The sequence below is a fragment of the Oncorhynchus tshawytscha genome, linkage group LG03 (genome assembly GCF_018296145.1).
Source record: "Oncorhynchus tshawytscha isolate Ot180627B linkage group LG03, Otsh_v2.0, whole genome shotgun sequence".
NCBI lineage: Eukaryota > Metazoa > Chordata > Actinopteri > Salmoniformes > Salmonidae > Oncorhynchus > Oncorhynchus tshawytscha.
In genome coordinates this window covers 206,641-226,251 of record NC_056431.1, presented here as the reverse complement: position 1 = coordinate 226,251, position 19,611 = coordinate 206,641, and the positions used below count along the sequence as shown (strand labels likewise).

Sequence of the window (19,611 nt, the reverse complement as noted above, 5' to 3'; positions counted from 1 at the left end):
ACTAGGGGTTGGGGCAGTGTGTGTGTGTGTGTATAGAGACTAGGGGTGGGGGCAGTGTGTGTGTATAGAGACTAGGGGTTGGGGCAGTGTGTGTGTAGAGACTTGGGGTTGGAGCAGAGTGTGTGTGTATAGAGACTAGGGGTTGGGGCAGTGTGTGTGTGTGTGTATAGAGACTAGGGGTTGGGGCAGTGTGTGTGTGTGTGTGTGTGTGTGTGTGTGTGTGTGTGTGTGTGTGTGTACAGAGACTAGGGGTTGGGGCAGTGTGTGTGTGTGTGTGTATAGAGACTAGGGGTTGGGGCAGTGTGTGTGTGTATAGAGACTAGGGGTTGGGGCAGTGTGTGTGTGTGTGTGTGTGTATAGAGACTAGGGGTTGGGGCAGTGTGTGTGTGTGTGTGTGTGTGAGTACAGAGACTAGGGGTTGGGGCAGTGTGTGTGTGTGTGTGTATAGAGACTAGGGGTTGGGGCAGTGTGTGTGTGTATAGAGACTAGGGGTTGGGGCAGTGTGTGTGTAGAGACTAGGGGTTGGGGCAGTGTGTGTGTGTATAGAGACTAGGGGTTGGGGCAGTGTGTGTGTGTATAGAGACTAGGGGTTGGGGCAGTGTGTGTGTGTGTGTGTGTGTGTGTGTGTATAGAGACTAGGAGTTGGGGCAGTGTGTGTGTGTGTATAGAGACTAGGAGTTGGGGCATTGTGTGTGTGTGTGTATAGAGACTAGGGGTTGGGGCAGTGTGTGTGTGTGTATAGAGACTAGGGGTTGGGGCTGTGTGTGTGTGTGTGTGTGTGTGTGTGTAGAGACTAGGGGTTGGGGCAGTGTGTGTGTGTGTGTGTATAGAGACTAGGGGTTGGGGCAGTGTGTGTGTGTGTGTGTGTGTGTGTGTGTGTATAGAGACTAGGGGTTGGGGCAGTGTGTGTGTGTGTGTATAGAGACTAGGGGTTGGGGCAGTGTGTGTGTGTGTATAGAGACTAGGGGTTGGGGCAGTGTGTGTGTGTATACAGCCTAGGGGTTGGGGCAGTGTGTGTGTGTATACAGCCTAGGGGTTGGGGCAGTGTGTGTGTGTATACAGCCTAGGGGTTGGGGCAGTGTGTGTGTGTGTAGAGACTAGGGGTTGGGGCAGTGTGTGTGTGTGTAGAGACTAGGGGTTGGGGCAGTGTGTGTGTGTGTGTATAGAGACTAGGGGTTGGGGCAGTGTGTGTGTGTGTGTGTGTGTGTATAGAGACTAGGGGTTGGGGCAGTGTGTGTGTGTGTGTGTGTATAGAGACTAGGGGTTGGGGCTGTGTGTGTGTGTATAGAGACTAGGGGTTGGGGCAGTGTGTGTGTATAGAGACTAGCTAGGGGTTGGGGCAGTGTGTGTGTGTTTGTGTGTGTGTGTAGAGACTAGGAGTTGGGGCAGTGTGTGTGTGTGTGTGTAGAGACTAGGGGTTGGGGCTGTGTGTAGAGACTAGGGGTTGGGGCAGTGTGTGTGTGTATAGAGACTAGGGGTTGGGGCAGTGTGTGTGTGTGTATAGAGACTAGGGGTTGGGGCAGTGTGTGTGTGTGTGTATAGAGACTAGGGGTTGGGGCAGTGTGTGTGTGTGTGTGTGTGTATAGAGACTAGGGGTTGGGGCAGTGTGTGTGTACAGAGACTAGGAGTTGGGGCAGTGTGTGTGTGTGTGTGTGTGTAGAGACGAGGGTTGGGGCAGTGTGTGTGTAGAGACTAGGTTGGGGCAGTGTGTGTGTGTATAGAGACTAGGGGTTGGGGCAGTGTGTGTGTGTGTGTGTGTGTATAGAGACTAGGGGTTGGGGCAGTGTGTGTGTGTGTGTGTGTGTGTGTGTGTGTGTGTGTATAGAGACTAGGAGTTGGGGCAGTGTGTGTGTGTGTGTATATAGAGACTAGGAGTTGGGGCAGTGTGTGTGTGTGTGTGTGTATAGAGACTAGGGGTTGGGGCAGTGTGTGTGTGTGTGTGTGTGTAGAGACTAGGGGTTGGGGCAGTGTGTGTGTGTGTATAGAGACTAGGGGTTGGGGCAGTGTGTGTGTGTGTGTGTGTGTGTGTGTGTGTGTGTGTGTGTGTGTGTGTGTGTGTGTGTGTACAGAGACTAGGGGTTGGGGCAGTGTGTGTGTGTGTGTGTATAGAGACTAGGGGTTGGGGCAGTGTGTGTGTGTATAGAGACTAGGGGTTGGGGCAGTGTGTGTGTGTGTGTGTGTGTATAGAGACTAGGGGTTGGGGCAGTGTGTGTGTGTGTGTGTGTGTGTATAGAGACTAGGGGTTGGGGCAGTGTGTGTGTGTGTGTAGAGACTAGGGGTTGGGGCAGTGTGTGTGTGTGTGTGTGTATAGAGACTAGGGGTTGGGGCAGTGTGTGTGTGTGTGTGTGTGTGTGTTTGTGTATAGAGACTAGGGGTTGGGGCAGTGTGTGTGTGTGTGTGTGTATAGAGACTAGGGGTTGGGGCAGTGTGTGTGTATAGAGACTAGGTGTTGGGGCAGTGTGTGTGTGTAGAGACTAGGGGTTGGGGCAGTGTGTGTGTAGAGACTTGGGGTTGGAGCAGAGTGTGTGTGTATAGAGACTAGGGGTTGGGGCAGTGTGTGTGTGTGTGTGTGTGTGTATAGAGACTAGGGGTTGGGGCAGTGTGTGTGTGTGTATAGAGACTAGGGGTTGGGGCAGTGTGTGTGTGTGTGTATAGAGACTAGGGGTGGGGGCAGTGTGTGTGTATAGAGACTAGGGGTTGGGGCAGTGTGTGTGTAGAGACTTGGGGTTGGAGCAGAGTGTGTGTGTATAGAGACTAGGGGTTGGGGCAGTGTGTGTGTGTGTGTGTGTGTGTATAGAGACTAGGGGTTGGGGCAGTGTGTGTGTGTGTGTGTGTGTGTGTGTGTACAGAGACTAGGGGTTGGGGCAGTGTGTGTGTGTGTGTGTATAGAGACTAGGGGTTGGGGCAGTGTGTGTGTGTGTGTGTGTGTGTGTGTGTGTGTACAGAGACTAGGGGTTGGGGCAGTGTGTGTGTGTGTGTGTATAGAGACTAGGGGTTGGGGCAGTGTGTGTGTGTATAGAGACTAGGGGTTGGGGCAGTGTGTGTGTGTGTGTGTATAGAGACTAGGGGTTGGGGCAGTGTGTGTGTGTACAGAGACTAGGGGTTGGGGCAGTGTGTGTGTGTGTGTGTATAGAGACTAGGGGTTGGGGCAGTGTGTGTGTGTATAGAGACTAGGGGTTGGGGCAGTGTGTGTGTGTAGAGACTAGGGGTTGGGGCAGTGTGTGTGTGTGTATAGAGACTAGGGGTTGGGGCAGTGTGTGTGTGTGTGTGTGTGTATAGAGACTAGGGGTTGGGGCAGTGTGTGTGTGTGTATAGAGACTAGGGGTTGGGGCAGTGTGTGTGTGTGTGTGTGTATAGAGACTAGGGGTTGGGGCAGTGTGTGTGTGTACAGAGACTAGGGGTTGGGGCAGTGTGTGTGTGTGTGTGTGTATAGAGACTAGGGGTTGGGGCAGTGTGTGTGTGTATAGAGACTAGGGGTTGGGGCAGTGTGTGTGTGTAGAGACTAGGGGTTGGGGCAGTGTGTGTGTGTGTATAGAGACTAGGGGTTGGGGCAGTGTGTGTGTGTGTGTGTGTGTATAGAGACTAGGGGTTGGGGCAGTGTGTGTGTGTGTATAGAGACTAGGGGTTGGGGCAGTGTGTGTGTGTGTGTGTGTATAGAGACTAGGGGTTGGGGCAGTGTGTGTGTGTGTGTGTATAGAGACTAGGGGTGGGGACAGTGTGTGTGTATAGAGACTAGGGGTTGGGGCAGTGTGTGTGTATAGAGACTAGGGGTTGGGGCAGTGTGTGTGTACAGAGACTAGGGGTTGGGGCAGTGTGTGTGTGTGTGTGTGTGTGTATAGAGACTAGGGGTTGGGTGGAATGTGGCAGAGATGTCAAGTCACGTGTCTCTAATGTTACAGAACACACCATGTATTTATCTCTGACTCCTCTTCGTCCTCCGAATCCCACCCTGCGCACAGTCTCCTCTCTGTCTCTCTGTCTCTGTGTGTGCGCGCTCGGGGGAAACTCGATTCTGTTTAATGTGGTCAGTTCCAGGTAAGCCTACAGAAATGGACATAAGTGTGATCCATATCGTCAGAAAACAACCTGGAACAATCGTCCATCCTGTAAGAGGGTTTTAGTTATGCTCTAACACTCCAGGCCGTCCTCTCTCACTCCACCAACACTCCAGGCTGTCCTATCTCACTCCACCAACACTCCAGGCCGTCCTCTCTCACTCCACCAACACTCCAGGCCGTCCTCTCTCACTCCACCAACACTCCAGGCCGTCCTCTCTCACTCCACCAACACTCCAGGCCGTCCTCTCTCACTCCACCAACACTCCAGGCCATCCTCTCTCACTCCACCAACACTCCAGGCCGTCCTCTCTCACTCCACCAACACTCCAGGCCGTCCTCTCTCACTCCACCAACACTCCAGGCCGTCCTCTCTCACTCCACCAACACTCCAGACCGTCCTCTCTCACTCCATTGTAACCTGTGTGCGTTTCAGGTCCTCTTTGAGTGGCTGGTCAGTAGGGTCTCAGGACGCGACCCTGCGTGATGTTGACTACATCAGCTTCCTGTTCTCCACCCTCACAGGTCAGGCTCCGCCCTCACATTTCCTGTCTCACTGGTATCTGGTCAACAGATGTGATGAATCTTCAGGTTCTTGAAGAAGTACACTCCAAGAAAACTTACCAATCTTTCTCCATTTCAGGGTTTTCGTCTGATGAGCTGGCCACCCTGCAGGAGGCTGGGGATGAGAGCGTGCTCCCTCCCTCCCCCTCTCCCCCTCAGCCTCTACCCCACCCCCTGGAGCAATTCACACACCACTGGGACGTGGTGGAGGTCAGGACACACCTCATTCAGAACACCTAGCAGGGCTTTATAAGTGACTTGTGACAGACGGTGAATGAGAGGTCTAGATGGAGTGTAAAATGTGCAAAGAGAAAGACAGCGACTGAGATGGAGACTGAGCACTTCTGCCAGTGTAGTGCCAGTGTAGTGTACCTGTGAGAGGTGTTCTGGACACTGTCAGTTATTTAGTTCCCCCTGGTGTCACACACAGGGCTCAGAGGGGGGATGCTTTATCTGGCCACGCTGGCTGAGAGGGGAACCTTTATCGCGTTGCGCAGGCTGTGTCTGCGTGGTTATCGGGCACTGTGGAAATGTAGAAATGCTAATGAGAGCCTGTGGCATGACGGTGGTGTGACATTTGTGCTTGGAAATTACTGTTAAAGGAAATGTGCCCCGAAGCAAGAGGTGTGTGTGTGGGGGGCTATAATCACTAATTCAGCTCTTCAATTAGAGCCTGAGATCCTGGTCATCTCATGTCTGAGTCAATCAGACTGAGGGTTGGGGGCAGGGGGACAGGATTAGAGGACGGACCATGTCTGCTCTGATTCCACTAATGAGACAGGATTGTTTTTAATGGAGGAGAGAATGCCAACAGGTGCACACAGGTCTGAGGGCTGGTTCACACACACATTCTAACACATTGAACACGCCTCATTTCAATAGAACATAATGACAAATTGGCTTTTGATTTGAAGTTAATGAGGAAAAGTTTAACATTGTTTCTCATCTCTGAAAGTTTGTGTGATTGCCCTCTCGTCTCACCTGTACCCTTCTGTCGCTCTCTACAGTGTGTGTGATTGCCCTCTCGTCTCACCTGTACCCCTCTGTCGCTCTCTACAGTGTGTGTGATGCCCCCTCGTCTCACCTGTACCCCTCTGTCGCTCTCTAAAGTTTGCGTGTGTGTGTGAGCAGTGACATAGAGAACATGTAGGGAGCACTAAAAACAACATTGTAATGTACTTGTTGGCCCCAACCTGTTATGTATCTCTTGGATGTGTGGAGAAAGGCCAGGTGAGGTGAGGTATCTGGTGGATGTGGAGGAGAGGAGAGGCATCTGGTGGATGGAGAGGAGAGGCATCTGGTGGATGGAGAGGAGAGGAGAGGCATCTGGTGGATGGAGAGGAGAGACATCTGGTGGATGGAGAGGAGAGGCATCTGGTGGATGGAGAGGAGAGGCATCTGGTGGATGGAGAGGAGAGGCATCTGGTGGAGAGATGAGGTATCTGGTGGATGTGGAGGAGAGGAGAGGCATCTGGTGGAGGAGATGAGAGGCATCTGGTGGAGGAGAGATGAGGTATCTGGTGGATGTGGAGGAGAGGAGAGGCATCTGGTGGATGTGGAGGAGAGGAGAGGCATCTGGTGGATGTGGAGGAGATGAGAGGTATCTGGTGGATGTGAAGGAGAGGTGAGGTATCTGGTGGATGTGAAGGAGAGGAGAGGTATCTGGTGGATGTGAAGGAGAGGAGGTATCTGGTGAAGGAGAGGAGGTATCTGGTGGAGGAGAGGTGATGTATCTGGTGGATGTGGAGGAGAGGTATCTGGTGGATGTAAAGGAGAGGAGAGGTATCTGGTGTATGTGGAGGAGAGGTGAGGTATCTGGTGGATGTGGAGGAGAGGTGAGGTATCTGGAGGATGTGGAGGAGAGGTGAGGTATCTGGAGGATGTGGAGGAGAGGAGAGGTATCTGGTGGATGTGGATGTGAAGGAGAGGTGAGGTATCTGGTGGATGTGGAGGAGAGGTGAGGTATCTGGTGGATGTGGAGGAGTGGAAATGTTAAGAACAAATTCTTATTTACAAGGAGGGCCAAACCCGGACGACGCTGGGCCAACTGTGTGCCGCCCTATGGGACTCCCAATCACGGCCGGATGTGATACAGCCTGGATTCGAACCAGGGACTGTAGTGACGCCTCTTGTACTGAGATTAGGCTGGACAATAGAACGAGTCAAAATTCGCCCAAGGCTGAAAATGGCAAAAGAACATTGGCTAAGCTGGAACACTTGCGCGAGCCCCTTGCAAATGAATGGAATGTTCACAGAGGCTGTTTGGACTAAAGCAGTGGTTCTTAACCTGGGTTCGATCGAACCCCAAGGGTTCGGTGAGTCAGTCTCAGGGGTTTGGCGGAGGTCAAGACACACATCCGACTCATATGATTCGTGATGACACGCCCCGCTTGGCCATCATTGGCTGCAGGTGATCACGCTACATCGCTTGGCCTATCTGTGCTGCAGGGAATTTGGTGCGCTCAGTCGTCGACTTGTGACTGTCGTGATGGTACGTCTTGTGATTTCTTTCGTAATATTTTAATCCCTTCATACTTACTATGTCGAGCAAAAAAAGAAAGTGGTCGGAGGAATATGTACAATATGGATTCACATGTATAACGGAATGTGATGGGAGTCAGCGTCCTAACTGCATGATTTGCAATGCCAAGTTGAGCAATTCTAGTCTAGCACCGGCAAAACTAAGAACACTTCCTTAAGCTGCATGGAGATGGAAAATACAAGAACACAACGCTCACTGAATTCGATGAAAAGGCTACTCTGCCTGTTCTCGGCTTTGTACCCATCAACAAACCGATCCTCACAGCATCGTGCGAAGTTGCTTACCTGATCGCAAAGCAGGGCAAACCACACACCATTGGTGAAACACTCATAAAACCAGCTGTGTTGAAGATGGCGAATATCATGCTGGGAAAAGAGGCTGAAGTTAAGTTATCCCAAATTCCTCTTTCAAATGACACCATCGGCGACAGAATAGAGGACATGAGCAAAGTAGTTGCAGATCTGATTTCAAGCCCGGCAAAATTCAGCCTTCAACTCGACGAGACCACAGATGTTTCCAATCTAAGCCAGCTTGCTGTATTCGTGCGCTATGTGAAAGACGACATGATAAAGGAAGATTTTTTTATTTTGTAAGCCTCTTACAACAACAAGCCTCTTACAACAACAAGCCTCTTACAACAACAAGCCTCTTACAACAACAAGCCTCTTACAACAACAAGCCTCTTACAACAACAAGCCTCTTACAACAACAAGCCTCTTACAACAACAACTAAGGCAGCCAATGTGAAGAAACTTGTGGATGACTTCTTCAAAGACAACAATCTTTCATGGGATATGGTTTCTGCAGTTTGTTCGGACGGAGCTCCAGTCATGCTGGTAAGAAAGTCTGGTTTTGGTGCGCTAGTGAAAGCCGGTGCACCACACATCATTGTTACGCATTGTATTCTGCACAGGCGTTGGCAACAAAAACCTTGCCTCCAAAACTGGCAGAAGTATTAAAAATTGTAGTGGAATGCGTGAACTATGTGCGAACTAGTGCTCTGAGGCACCGCATCTTCAGTGAGCTGTGTAAAGAAATGGGCTCTGAATTCGATGTACTTCTGTACCATTCTAACGTTCGGTGGTTACCCCGGGGACAGGTGCTGAATCGTGTTTTTGCCGTGCGTGTGGAATTAGCCCTGTTTTTGCAAGAGCACCAACATTGTCATGCAGTTTGCTTCAAAAATTATTGAGTTCATTCTCATTTTAGTGTACATGGCTGATATCTTCGCAGCTCTCAATCATCTCAATCAAAAGATGCAGGGCGGTGGAGTCAACATCATCGAAGCGAAGGAAAACCTGAAGGCTTTTCAAAAAAAGCTACCGTTATGGAAACGACGAACAGAGAACGATAACTTCGCAAACTTTCCCCTGCTGGACGACTGCGTAAGTAAGATCGAAGATGTATCTGGAATCGGAGACATTTCTGTACCCGCGGAACTGAAGCAAGCAATTGCCAAGCACTTAGATGAGCTTGCAAAGTCTCTCAACGGATACTTCCCTACAAGAGAGTCATATCCAGCATGGGTGAGACAGCCGTTCACGTTTAGTGTTGAGACAACAGATGTCAATGATGAATACCTCGGTGAAATCATTGAAATTCAGCAGAGCCAGGTTCAACAGCAACTCTTCAGAACAACAACACTTTCAACGTTTTGGTGTCAACAAATGGTAACGTACCCTGTTATTGCTAAGAAAGCTCTGGAGGTTTTCATACCGTTTGTTACAACATATCTTTGCGAGCAAATCCTTTTCAAGGCTGCTGGACATAAAAACGAAGAAAAGGAACAGACTTTGTTGTGAAAATGACATGAGAGACATGACATCATGAGACATGAGAGACATGACATCATGAGACATGAGAGACATGACATCATGAGACATGAGAGACATGACATCATGAGACATGAGAGACATGACATCATGAGACATGACATCATGAGACATGAGAGACATGACATCATGAGACATGAGAGTGGCACTTGCCAAGGTGAAGCCGCGCATTTCTGAACTGGTCTCTGAAAGGCAACAGCAGAAGTCACACTGATTTGCAGTAAATATTCATTATTATGTTTTTGTTTTTGTGTGAAAATCATGTTTTGATGATTTTGTTCTTTGAACACAGTGATGTTGATGCACGGTTCATGTTGTGCACCAGTAAAATATATACCTATGTTTTGAATTTGAAAAAAATCATATTTTATTTTTCCAGTTAAGAAGGGTTCGGTGAATGCGCATATGAAACTGGTGGGGTTCAGTACCTCCAACAAGGTTAAGAACCACTGGACTAAAGTAATGCTTTTCCATTTCGACTAAATGGCACTAAAAAAGTATCCCTTTTTATTTTACCACTAAAATCTGTTCTTAGGACGACTGATTCGAGAGAGGAGATTCTTATGATTAAAATGGTGTCCGAATTGGAAGAAAATCTAAATATACACATTGCGAGATATTTGGCGAAATATACCAGCATGCTTGTCCATAGGAAAACAATGGGGGGAGCTTGGCGTTCCAAGGGCAAAAGGTATTTTGGGGATAGTGTTTAATGACAACGAGATGCACTGCCCAGCCTTACATAATTAGAAAGAGGTTCTCATGATTAAAATGGTGTCCAATTTAAAAAAAAATCTAAATATACACATTGCGAGATATTTGGCAAAATAGACAGACATACCTATATTTCCCTATAGTAAACAATGGGACGACCTCAGAGTTCCACGAGTAATTTTTAGTTGTTTACATTTGAACTATAAACAACGTGTGCAGGTCTCCATTGCCAACAATAGTAAAGCAGGCATTGTGACATAGTACAATAAACTGGGATTAGAACGTTCAGAATGCGAGTTGGTGCCACAGTGTTCAATAGAACTAATAGGAGCTGGCAGGGTGAAAAATGCCCTAAAATAAGGCCTGTTTTTTTGTGATCACTTCAAAACTATGGCAGGCAGCTGGGATATATGGTAATATTATGAAACTGGGCTCCACCGTGGATGCATTGAACTAGTTTTTATTAGAAAAAAAGCATTGTTAAAAATGTCATGTGTCCAGCCTACTGAGATGCAGTGCCTTAGACTGCTGCGCCACTCAGGAGACACTCCGATATGAATGATATTAATGTTGTGAAATATGACCTTTAAAACAGCAGGAAGTGATCTTAACCACTGTCTATGTCCCACCCACAGGAAGTGTGCCACTGCTTGGAGACGCTGGGGTCTCGTTCACAGTGCTTTGACGTGCTGCAGAACGGCATCTGCAAGAACCTGGTGAGGTGGTGTACTTGTGTGTACTCATCTCTGTGCGTGTGTCTGTGAGTGTAACTGTGTCTCTCCCTCCCAGACTGGTCTGGCTGTGATACCAGACAGTATGGCAGCAGGGTTGTTGAGAGCGGTGGCCAGACTGTTGGACCTGTCCTTCCTCCCCAGTGAACCTCTACTGAGGTTCCTGTCCCGCTGCTGCCTCAGCCTACTGTCTCTGCTACTGACCCTACAGCAGGACACCGCCTCAGAGAACAACCACAAGAGGTAGCCTGTGTGTGACCTCTCTGTACAGTCATGTTGTGTGTGTAACCTTTATCCTTCCCTGTAGGGAGGTGGTGTGGGAGCGTGCATAGATTGTGTCCAACCTTTCTCTCCCTCTCCCTGCAGGGAGGCAGTGTGGGGCGCGTGTGTGGCAGCGCTGAGCAGCATTCCCCGGCTGTTGCGGTTGGTCCTGCAGTCGTTGCGAGTTAGGGACCTGTGTGAGGAGGAGCTGCCTCAGCTGGCCCAGATACTGTCCCTGCTGCTGCAGCACACAGCGCTACGCAACCACATGCTGGCAAACGCAACTCTACTACAACACATTATACAGGACCTCACGGTAAACACACACAGTCAACTACTCAACCACATGCTGGCTAACGCAACTCTACTACAACACATTATACAGGACCTCACGGTAAACACACACAGTCAACTACAACCACATGCTGGCTAACGCAACACTACTACACCACATTGTACAGGACCTCACGGTAAACACACACAGTCAACTACAACCACATGCTGGCTAACGCAACACTACTACAACACATTATACAGGACCTCACTGTAAACACACACAGTCAACTACAACCACATGCTGGCTAACGCAACTCTACTACACACTATACAGGACCTCACGGTAAACACACACAGTCAACTACTCAACCACATGCTGGCTAACGCAACTCTACTACACATTATACAGGACCTCACGGTAAACACACACAGTCAACTACATGCTGGCAAACGCAACTCTACTACAACACATTGTGCAGGACCTCACGGTAAACACACATATTCAACTACAACCACATGCTGGCTAACGCAACACTACTACACATTATACAGGACCTCACGGTAAACACACACAGTCAACTACAACCACATGCTGGCTAACGCAACTCTACTACACATTATACAGGACCTCACGGTAAACACACACAGTCAACTACTCAACCACATGCTGGCTAACGCAACTCTACTACACATTATACAGGACCTCACGGTAAACACACACAGTCAACTACATGCTGGCAAACGCAACTCTACTACAACACATTGTGCAGGACCTCACGGTAAACACACATATTCAACTACAACCACATGCTGGCTAACGCAACACTACTACACATTATACAGGACCTCACGGTAAACACACACAGTCAACTACAACCACATGCTGGCTAACGCAACTCTACTACACATTATACAGGACCTCACGGTAAACACACACAGTCAACTACATGCTGGCAAACGCAACTCTACTACAACACATTGTGCAGGACCTCACGGTAAACACACATATTCAACTACAACCACATGCTGGCTAACGCAACACTACTACACATTATACAGGACCTCACGGTAAACACACACAGTCAACTACAACCACATGCTGGCTAACGCAACTCTACTACACATTATACAGGACCTCACGGTAAACACACACAGTCAACTACTCAACCACATGCTGGCTAACGCAACTCTACTACACATTATACAGGACCTCACGGTAAACACACACAGTCAACTACATGCTGGCAAACGCAACTCTACTACAACACATTGTGCAGGACCTCACGGTAAACACACATATTCAACTACAACCACATGCTGGCTAACGCAACTCTACTACACATTATACAGGACCTCACAGTAAACACACACAGTCAACTACAACCACATGCTGGCTAACGCAACTCTACTACACATTATACAGGACCTCACGATAAACACACACAGTCAACTACAACCACATGCTGGCTAATGCAACTTTACTACACATTATACAGGACCTCACGGTAAACACACACAGTCAACTACAACCACATGCTGGCTAACGCAACTCTACTACACATTATACAGGACCTCACGGTAAACACACACAGTCAACTACAACCACATGCTGGCTAACGCAACACTACTACACATTATACAGGACCTCACGGTAAACACACACAGTCAACTACAACCACATGCTGGCTAACGCAACTCTACTACACATTATACAGGACCTCACTGTAAACACACACAGTCAGCTACATGCTGGCAAACGCAACTCTACTACAACACATTGTGCAGGACCTCACGGTAAACACACATATTCAACTACAACCACATGCTGGCTAACGCAACACTACTACACATTATACAGGACCTCACGGTAAACACACACAGTCAACTACAACCACATGCTGGCTAACGCAACTCTACTACACATTATACAGGACCTCACGGTAAACACACACAGTCAACTACAACCACATGCTGGCTAACGCAACTCTACTACACATTATACAGGACCTCACGGTAAACACACACAGTCAACTACAACCACATGCTGGCTAACGCAACTCTACTACACATTATACAGGACCTCACAGTAAACACACACAGTCAACTACAACCACATGCTGGCTAACGCAACTCTACTACACATTATACAGGACCTCACGGTAAACACACACAGTCAACTACTCAACCACATGCTGGCTAATGCAACTCTACTACACATTATACAGGACCTCACGGTAAACACACACAGTCAACTACTCAACCACATGCTGGCTAACGCAACTCTACTACACATTATACAGGACCTCACGGTAAACACACACAGTCAACTACAACCACATGCTGGCTAACGCAACTCTACTACACTTATACAGGACCTCACGGTAAACACACACAGTCAACTACTCAACCACATGCTGGCTAACGCAACACTACTACACATTATACAGGACCTCACGGTAAACACACACAGTCAACTACTCAACCACATGCTGGCTAACGCAACTCTACTACACATTATACAGGACCTCACGGTAAACACACACAGTCAACTACTCAACCACATGCTGGCTAATGCAACTCTACTACAACACGTTGTACAGGACCTCACGGTAAACACACACAGTCAACTACAACCACATGCTGGCTAACGCAACTCTACTACAACACGTTGTACAGGACCTCACAGTAGTAAGGAAGCTTAAACAAGTATCATGTTAGAATAAAAACGTAAGTGTGGTGTGTGTTCTGAGGTTCTAATGATGGTGTGTGTTCTGAGGTTCTAATGATGGTGTGTGTTCTCTGAGGTTCTAATGATGGTGTGTGTGTTCCAGAGGTACTGTCGAGGTGAGTCCAAGGAGCAGTGGATGACTGACCTGCTGTACTGCTACAGCGTAACCATGGCGACTCATCGGGGAAACCTGGGGCTCCGAGACATCTACTGACCTAGGCCCCAAACCAACCACAGGCCCGTCTTACTGTTCTCTGTCCACTGTCTAACCCAGATGTCAAACTTATTCCACGGAGGTCATAGTGTCTGAGGGCTTTCGCTCCACCCTTGTACTTGATGGATGACTTAAGGTCACTAATGAGTAAGGAACTCCCCTCACCTGATTGTCTTAATTGAAAGGAAAAAAGAAAAACCTGCAGAACTCGGTCGTCTGTGGAATGAGTTTGACACCCCTGGTCTAACCTGACATCCTGTCTTCCCCATCGGTCTCTCTGTCCTCCTCATTCAGCTTTTATTCCTGGCCCAAAACCAACTGTCTTCTTCATATTGCTAAATATTGTGGCCACCACTAGTCCTGGAGAGATAAAAGGATGTACAGGCTTTAGTTACAGTGCAGCACAAATATACATCTTTAACTAATCACCTGAATCAGTGCTGGGTTGGAACTAACACCTGCACATACTGCATCTCCAAGACCGAATTAAAGGATTTCTCAACTGATTACTGTTTTTATTACAAAAAGAGAAATTAAAGCTGGAGTCACTGAAACTCAATGTATTTATTTGAGAAGTTTTCTAAAAGAGTAGAAAAACAACATGGACATTAACATTGAGGTTGGTATTCATTCATAAATGTAAAGCCTTAACATCTGATAGTGTTTCAACAGTAGTGCATCAGAGTGAACAGCATAGAAACTGTGTTTCAGTGTCAATCTTAAGTGACAGTTCATCTTGATGAGGTGCCACAAACATCTGGCTAACTTTAAGTCAACTATCTCTTTAAGGCAGGAAGTGATGTAGAATTAAAGAGTAACGGAGTATGTATAAAATGCATAAATATACCCCCCTCCACAGAGTCCTACAGAGAAAGCACAGGTACACGTGTACCCTCTGGACCTAAATGACCTTGTGATCTGTGTACCTACTATTATAGCTGCGGGGGGAAAGTGGGAGGGGCATGCATGCCTGTGGGAACCTGCTCAGGTAGATACTGAGGTAGAGTTGACTACAACCTAGTACAAGTGTTATGGCTGACGGGAAGCGTGTGTGTCTGCAAGCAGGCGTGTGTGTCAGCGTCTGCAGGTGGGCTGGCTGTATGACCGGCTGTTGACAGACTGCCTCATTCTCCACATGGGAGGAAAGGTTATCTCTGTGTGTGTGTGCATTTTCTGTATGGTTGAAATTATCTTGCACACATACCATGTTGGTTGACTTAACTCCGCCCTGTGAGGTCTCATAAATTTGTCCTCTCTTCCTGTGTCCAGTAGTATAAACAATCAGGCCAAGAACTCCATGGTTAATACTGGGCACAGAGAGTACAATCTGAGAGGAAGAGGCTATGCCAGAGGGATTACTCTGCCTGAAAATACAACATGACATAGACCAATTGGGGATTTTTTATATGGTGATGAATTTGACGCTCAAAAATAATTATATACATTTTGTAATATTTAGGTTATTACAACTGTGGCATCTCTGAGAAGTCAGTTATATCAGCATTGTTCACATGCAAACCTGCCCTCAAGAGTTCCCACCTCTGCAGATACATATTCATATAGTTAGACCATTGGGGCCCCCCCTCGTCAGTATATAGATGCTCTGTTTACAATCTGGCCAATAACTCCACCATGATAAGGTAGTTGGGTAAATCATTTCAAGACAACACACACATATATGTGCCATTTAGCAGATGCTTATATCCAAAGCAACTCAGTCACACGTACATACATTTTACATATGGCTGGTCCTGGGAATCAAACCCAGTACTCTAGCATTAGAAGCGCCATGCTCTACCAACTGAGCCACGAAGTACACATGCAGGGTGTGTGTGTAGTCGTCAGTGTTTCCCCCGGCCCTGTCCAGCGCTGTGGGGTCTGAGGTGGTAGGAGTACTGCCTGGCCTGCCCCACTGCATCACACAGGTGCACACACTCCACACTGCTCACTGCAAAAACACACACACAGAAGGAAACAACATGCTAACAGAGGAAACAGATTTTGTACAGTTCATCCACATCACTCTATTCCCGTAATCAAATCAAATTGTATTGGTCACATACACATGGTTAGCAGATGTTATTGCAAGTGTAGCGAAATGCTTGTGTTTCTAGTTCCGACAGTGCAGTAATAACTAACATGTAATCTAACAATTCCACAACAACTACCTAATACACACAAATCTAAGTAAAGGAATGGAATAAGAATATATACAGTGGGGAGAACAAGTATTTGATACACTGCCGATTTTGCAGTTTTCCCTACTTACAAAGCATGTAGAGGTCTGTAATTTGTATCGTAGGTACACTTCTACTGTGAGAGAAGGAATACAGAAAATCACATTGTATGATTTTTAAGTAATTCATTTGCATTTTATTGCGTGACATAAGTATTTGATACATCAGAAAAGCAGAACTTAATATTTGGTACAGAAACCTTTGTTTGCAATTACAGAGATCATACATTTCCTGTAGTTCTTGACCAGGTTTGCACACACTGCAGCAGGGATTTTGGCCCACTCCTCCATACAGACCTTCTCCAGATCCTTCAGGTTTCAGGGCTGTCGCTGGGCAATACGGACTTTCAGCTCCCTACAAAGATGTTCTATTGGGTTCAGGTCTGGAGACTGGCTAGGCCACTCCAGGACCTTGAGATGCTTTTTACGGAGCCACTCCTTAGTTGCCCTGGCTGTGTGTTTCGGGTCGTTGTCATGCTGGAAGACCCAGCCACGACCCATCTTCAATGCTCTTACTGAGGGATCTCGCAATACATGGCCCCATCCATCCTCCCCTCAATACGGTGCAGTCGTCCTGTCCCCTTTGCAGAAAAGCATCCCCAAAGAATGATGTTTCCACCTCCATGCTTCACAGTTGGGATGGTGTTCTTGGGGTTGTACATCCTTCTTCTTCCTCCAAACACAGCGAGTGGAGTTGAGACAAAAATATAGTTTTTTGGTCTAATCAGACCACATGACTTTCTCCCAGTCCTCCTCTGGATCATCCAGATGGACATTGGCAAACTTCAGACGGGCCTGGACATGCGCTGGCAGGGGGACCTTGCGTGCGCTGCAGGATTTTAATCCGTGACGGCGTAGTGTGTTACTAATGGTTTTCTTTGAGACTGTGGTCCCAGCTCTCTTCAGGTCATTGACCAGGTCCTGCCGTGTAGTTCTGGGCTGATACCTCACCTGCCTCATGATCATTGATGCCCCACAAGGTGAGATCTTGCATGGAGCCCCAGACCGAGGGTGATTGACCGTCATCTTGAACTTCTTCCATTTTCTAATAATTGCGCCAACAGTTGTTGCCTTCTCACCAAGCTGCTTGCCTATTGTCCTGTAGCCCATCCCAGCCTTGTGCAGGTCTACAATTGTATCCCTGATGGCCTTAGACAGCTCTCTGGTCTTGGCCATTGTGGAGAGGTTGGAGTCTGTTTGATTGAGTGTGTGGACAGGTGTCTTTTATACAGGTAACGGGTTCAAACAGGTGCAGTTAATACAGGTAATGAGTGGAGAACAGGAGGGCTTCTTAAAGAAAAACTAACAAGTCTGTGAGACCCGGAATTCTTACTGGTTAGTAGGTGATCAAATACTTATGTCATGCAATAAAATGCAAATTAATTACTTAAAAATCATACAATGTGATTTTCTGGATTTTTGTTTTAGATTCCGTCTCTCACAGTTGAAGTGTACCTATGATAAAAATGAAGTAGGAAAACCTGCAAAATCGGCAGTGTATCAAATACTTGTTCTCCCCACTGTATATATAAATATATGGCTGAGCAATGACAGAGCGGCACAGGCAAGATGCAATAGATGGTATAAAACACAATATATACACTACCATTCAAAAGTTTGGGGTCACGTAGAAATGTCCTTGTTTTTGAAAGAAAAACTTTTTTTTGTCCATTAAAATAACATCAAAGGCTGATTTGTTATGGAATATCTACATAGGCATACAGAGGCCCATTATCAGCAACCATAACTCCTGTGTTCCAATGGCACGTTGTGTTAGCTAATCCAAGTTTATCATTTTAAAAGGCTAATTGATCATTAGAAAACCATTTTGCAATAATGTTAGCACAGCTGAAAACTGTTGTTCTGATTAAAGAAGCAATAAAACTGTCCTTTAGATTAGTTGAGTATCTCGAGCATCAGCATTTGTGGGTTTGATTACAGGCTCAAAATGGCCAGAAACAAATAACTTTCTTCTGAAACTCATCATTCTATTCTTGTTCTGAGAAATGAAGGCTATTCCATGTGAGAAATTGCCAATAAACTGAAGATCTGGTACATCGCTGTCTACTACTCCCTTCACAGAACAGCGCAAACTGGCTCTAACCAGAATAGAAAGAGTGGGAGGCCCCGGTGCACAACTGAGCAAGAGTACATTAGAGTTTTAGAAACAGATGCCTCACAAGTCCTCAACTGGCAGCTTCATTAAATAGTACCTGCAAAACACCAGTCTCAACGTCAACAGTGAAGAGGCGACTCCAGGATGCTGGCCTTCTAGGCAGAGTTCATTGTCTATGTTCTTTTGACCATCTTAATCTTTTCTTTTTATTGGCCAGTCTGAGATATGTCTTTTTCTTTGCAACTCTGCCCAGAAGGCCACCATCCTGGAGTCGCCTCTTTACTGTTGATGTTGAGACTGATGTTTTGCGGGTACTATTTAATGAAGCTGAGCTTTTCTTTTCAAAAACAAGGACATTTCTAAGTGACCCCAAACTTTTGAACAGTAGTGTACATATAAGATGAGTAATGCAAGATATGTAAACATTATTAAAGTGGCATTATTAAAGTGACTAGTGATCCAGCGATATGTGTGTGTAATACACCTGTGTGTGTGTGTGTGTGTGTGTGTGTGTGTGTGTCTGAGATAGTACTCACATTGGCTGTGTGTGCGTAGTGACAGGTCCAGTAGTATCTGAGACTGAGAACCCCAGAGAGAGCGCCCCCTTCGGGCCACAGAACCTCCTACAAGACCATAAACACACATCATCTCCATAAATATATACACACGCACGCACGCACGCACGCACGCATGCACGCAAACACACACACACACACACTATACACAGAAACATCTGGAGAGCCTACTGCAAGACAAGAAAATAGCAACATTGTAAGTCTGAAATATACAAATTGGCCAAGGCTGCTAGCTTGAATGGTGAATCGATACACACACAATCCTTCTGGAAAGACCAAGGTAAAATAGGGCATTTGCAATCCGTCTCATTTAGGTTTCATTCATGCATCTAACTGTAACTGCTAAACTGAGGTAAGCTGTATAAGTGAGATCAGGGAGAGTCCTTTGTTTTAGGAGTCTGACTGGTAACCTGCCTGTCAGGTTGGGTGTGTGGCTATCTTCGTTCTCGAAAGGGAGTATCATTTAAATCCTTTTCACCTCCTGGTTGAACTGTAAAAAGCAAGGCTCCATAGCTCAGTGGTTAGAGCACTGGTCTCGTAAACCAGGGGTCGAGAGTTCAAATCCCACTGGGGCCTTCGAGTGATAACAATTTTTGTCAACACTACACCTGTACCACCAAACAATGCATGGTGAAAGGAATGAAGTAACGACTTGGAAATGTCAACCTGAAAGAAGAGTGAAACTGAACAAAAGAAATAGGAAAAACACCAACGTTCTGCGATACCTCTGTACACACACGAGGTGAATGTGGTTTGTATGTCTGACA

General features: G+C 46.9%; 2 protein-coding genes and 1 non-coding gene across 5 annotated transcripts in view; 2 read left to right on the top strand and 1 right to left on the bottom strand.

Annotated features, from left to right (window-relative positions):
• The window catches only part of LOC112241907 (testis-expressed protein 10 homolog), a 37,893-nt gene extending 23,417 nt beyond the window's left edge, over positions 1-14,476 (top strand). For both annotated transcript variants that reach the window (XM_042306790.1, XM_042306793.1), the window contains exons 12-17: positions 4,492-4,580; positions 4,699-4,829; positions 10,343-10,423; positions 10,497-10,681; positions 10,805-11,015; positions 13,807-14,476. In XM_042306790.1, the coding sequence (XP_042162724.1) occupies positions 4,492-4,580; positions 4,699-4,829; positions 10,343-10,423; positions 10,497-10,681; positions 10,805-11,015; positions 13,807-13,917 (808 nt within the window). In that variant the 3' untranslated portion in view covers positions 13,918-14,476. The remainder of the gene's footprint in view (positions 1-4,491; positions 4,581-4,698; positions 4,830-10,342; positions 10,424-10,496; positions 10,682-10,804; positions 11,016-13,806) is intronic.
• The window catches only part of LOC112222691 (inversin-like), a 36,724-nt gene continuing 31,575 nt past the window's right edge, over positions 14,463-19,611 (bottom strand). For both annotated transcript variants that reach the window (XM_042306797.1, XM_042306798.1), the window contains 2 exons: positions 18,806-18,892; positions 14,463-15,865 (listed from right to left, as the gene is read on the bottom strand). The gene's annotated coding sequence lies outside the window, so the exon portion shown is untranslated. The remainder of the gene's footprint in view (positions 15,866-18,805; positions 18,893-19,611) is intronic.
• trnat-cgu lies at positions 19,348-19,420 on the top strand. The gene has a single exon. It is a non-coding gene; the product is annotated as a tRNA-Thr (tRNA).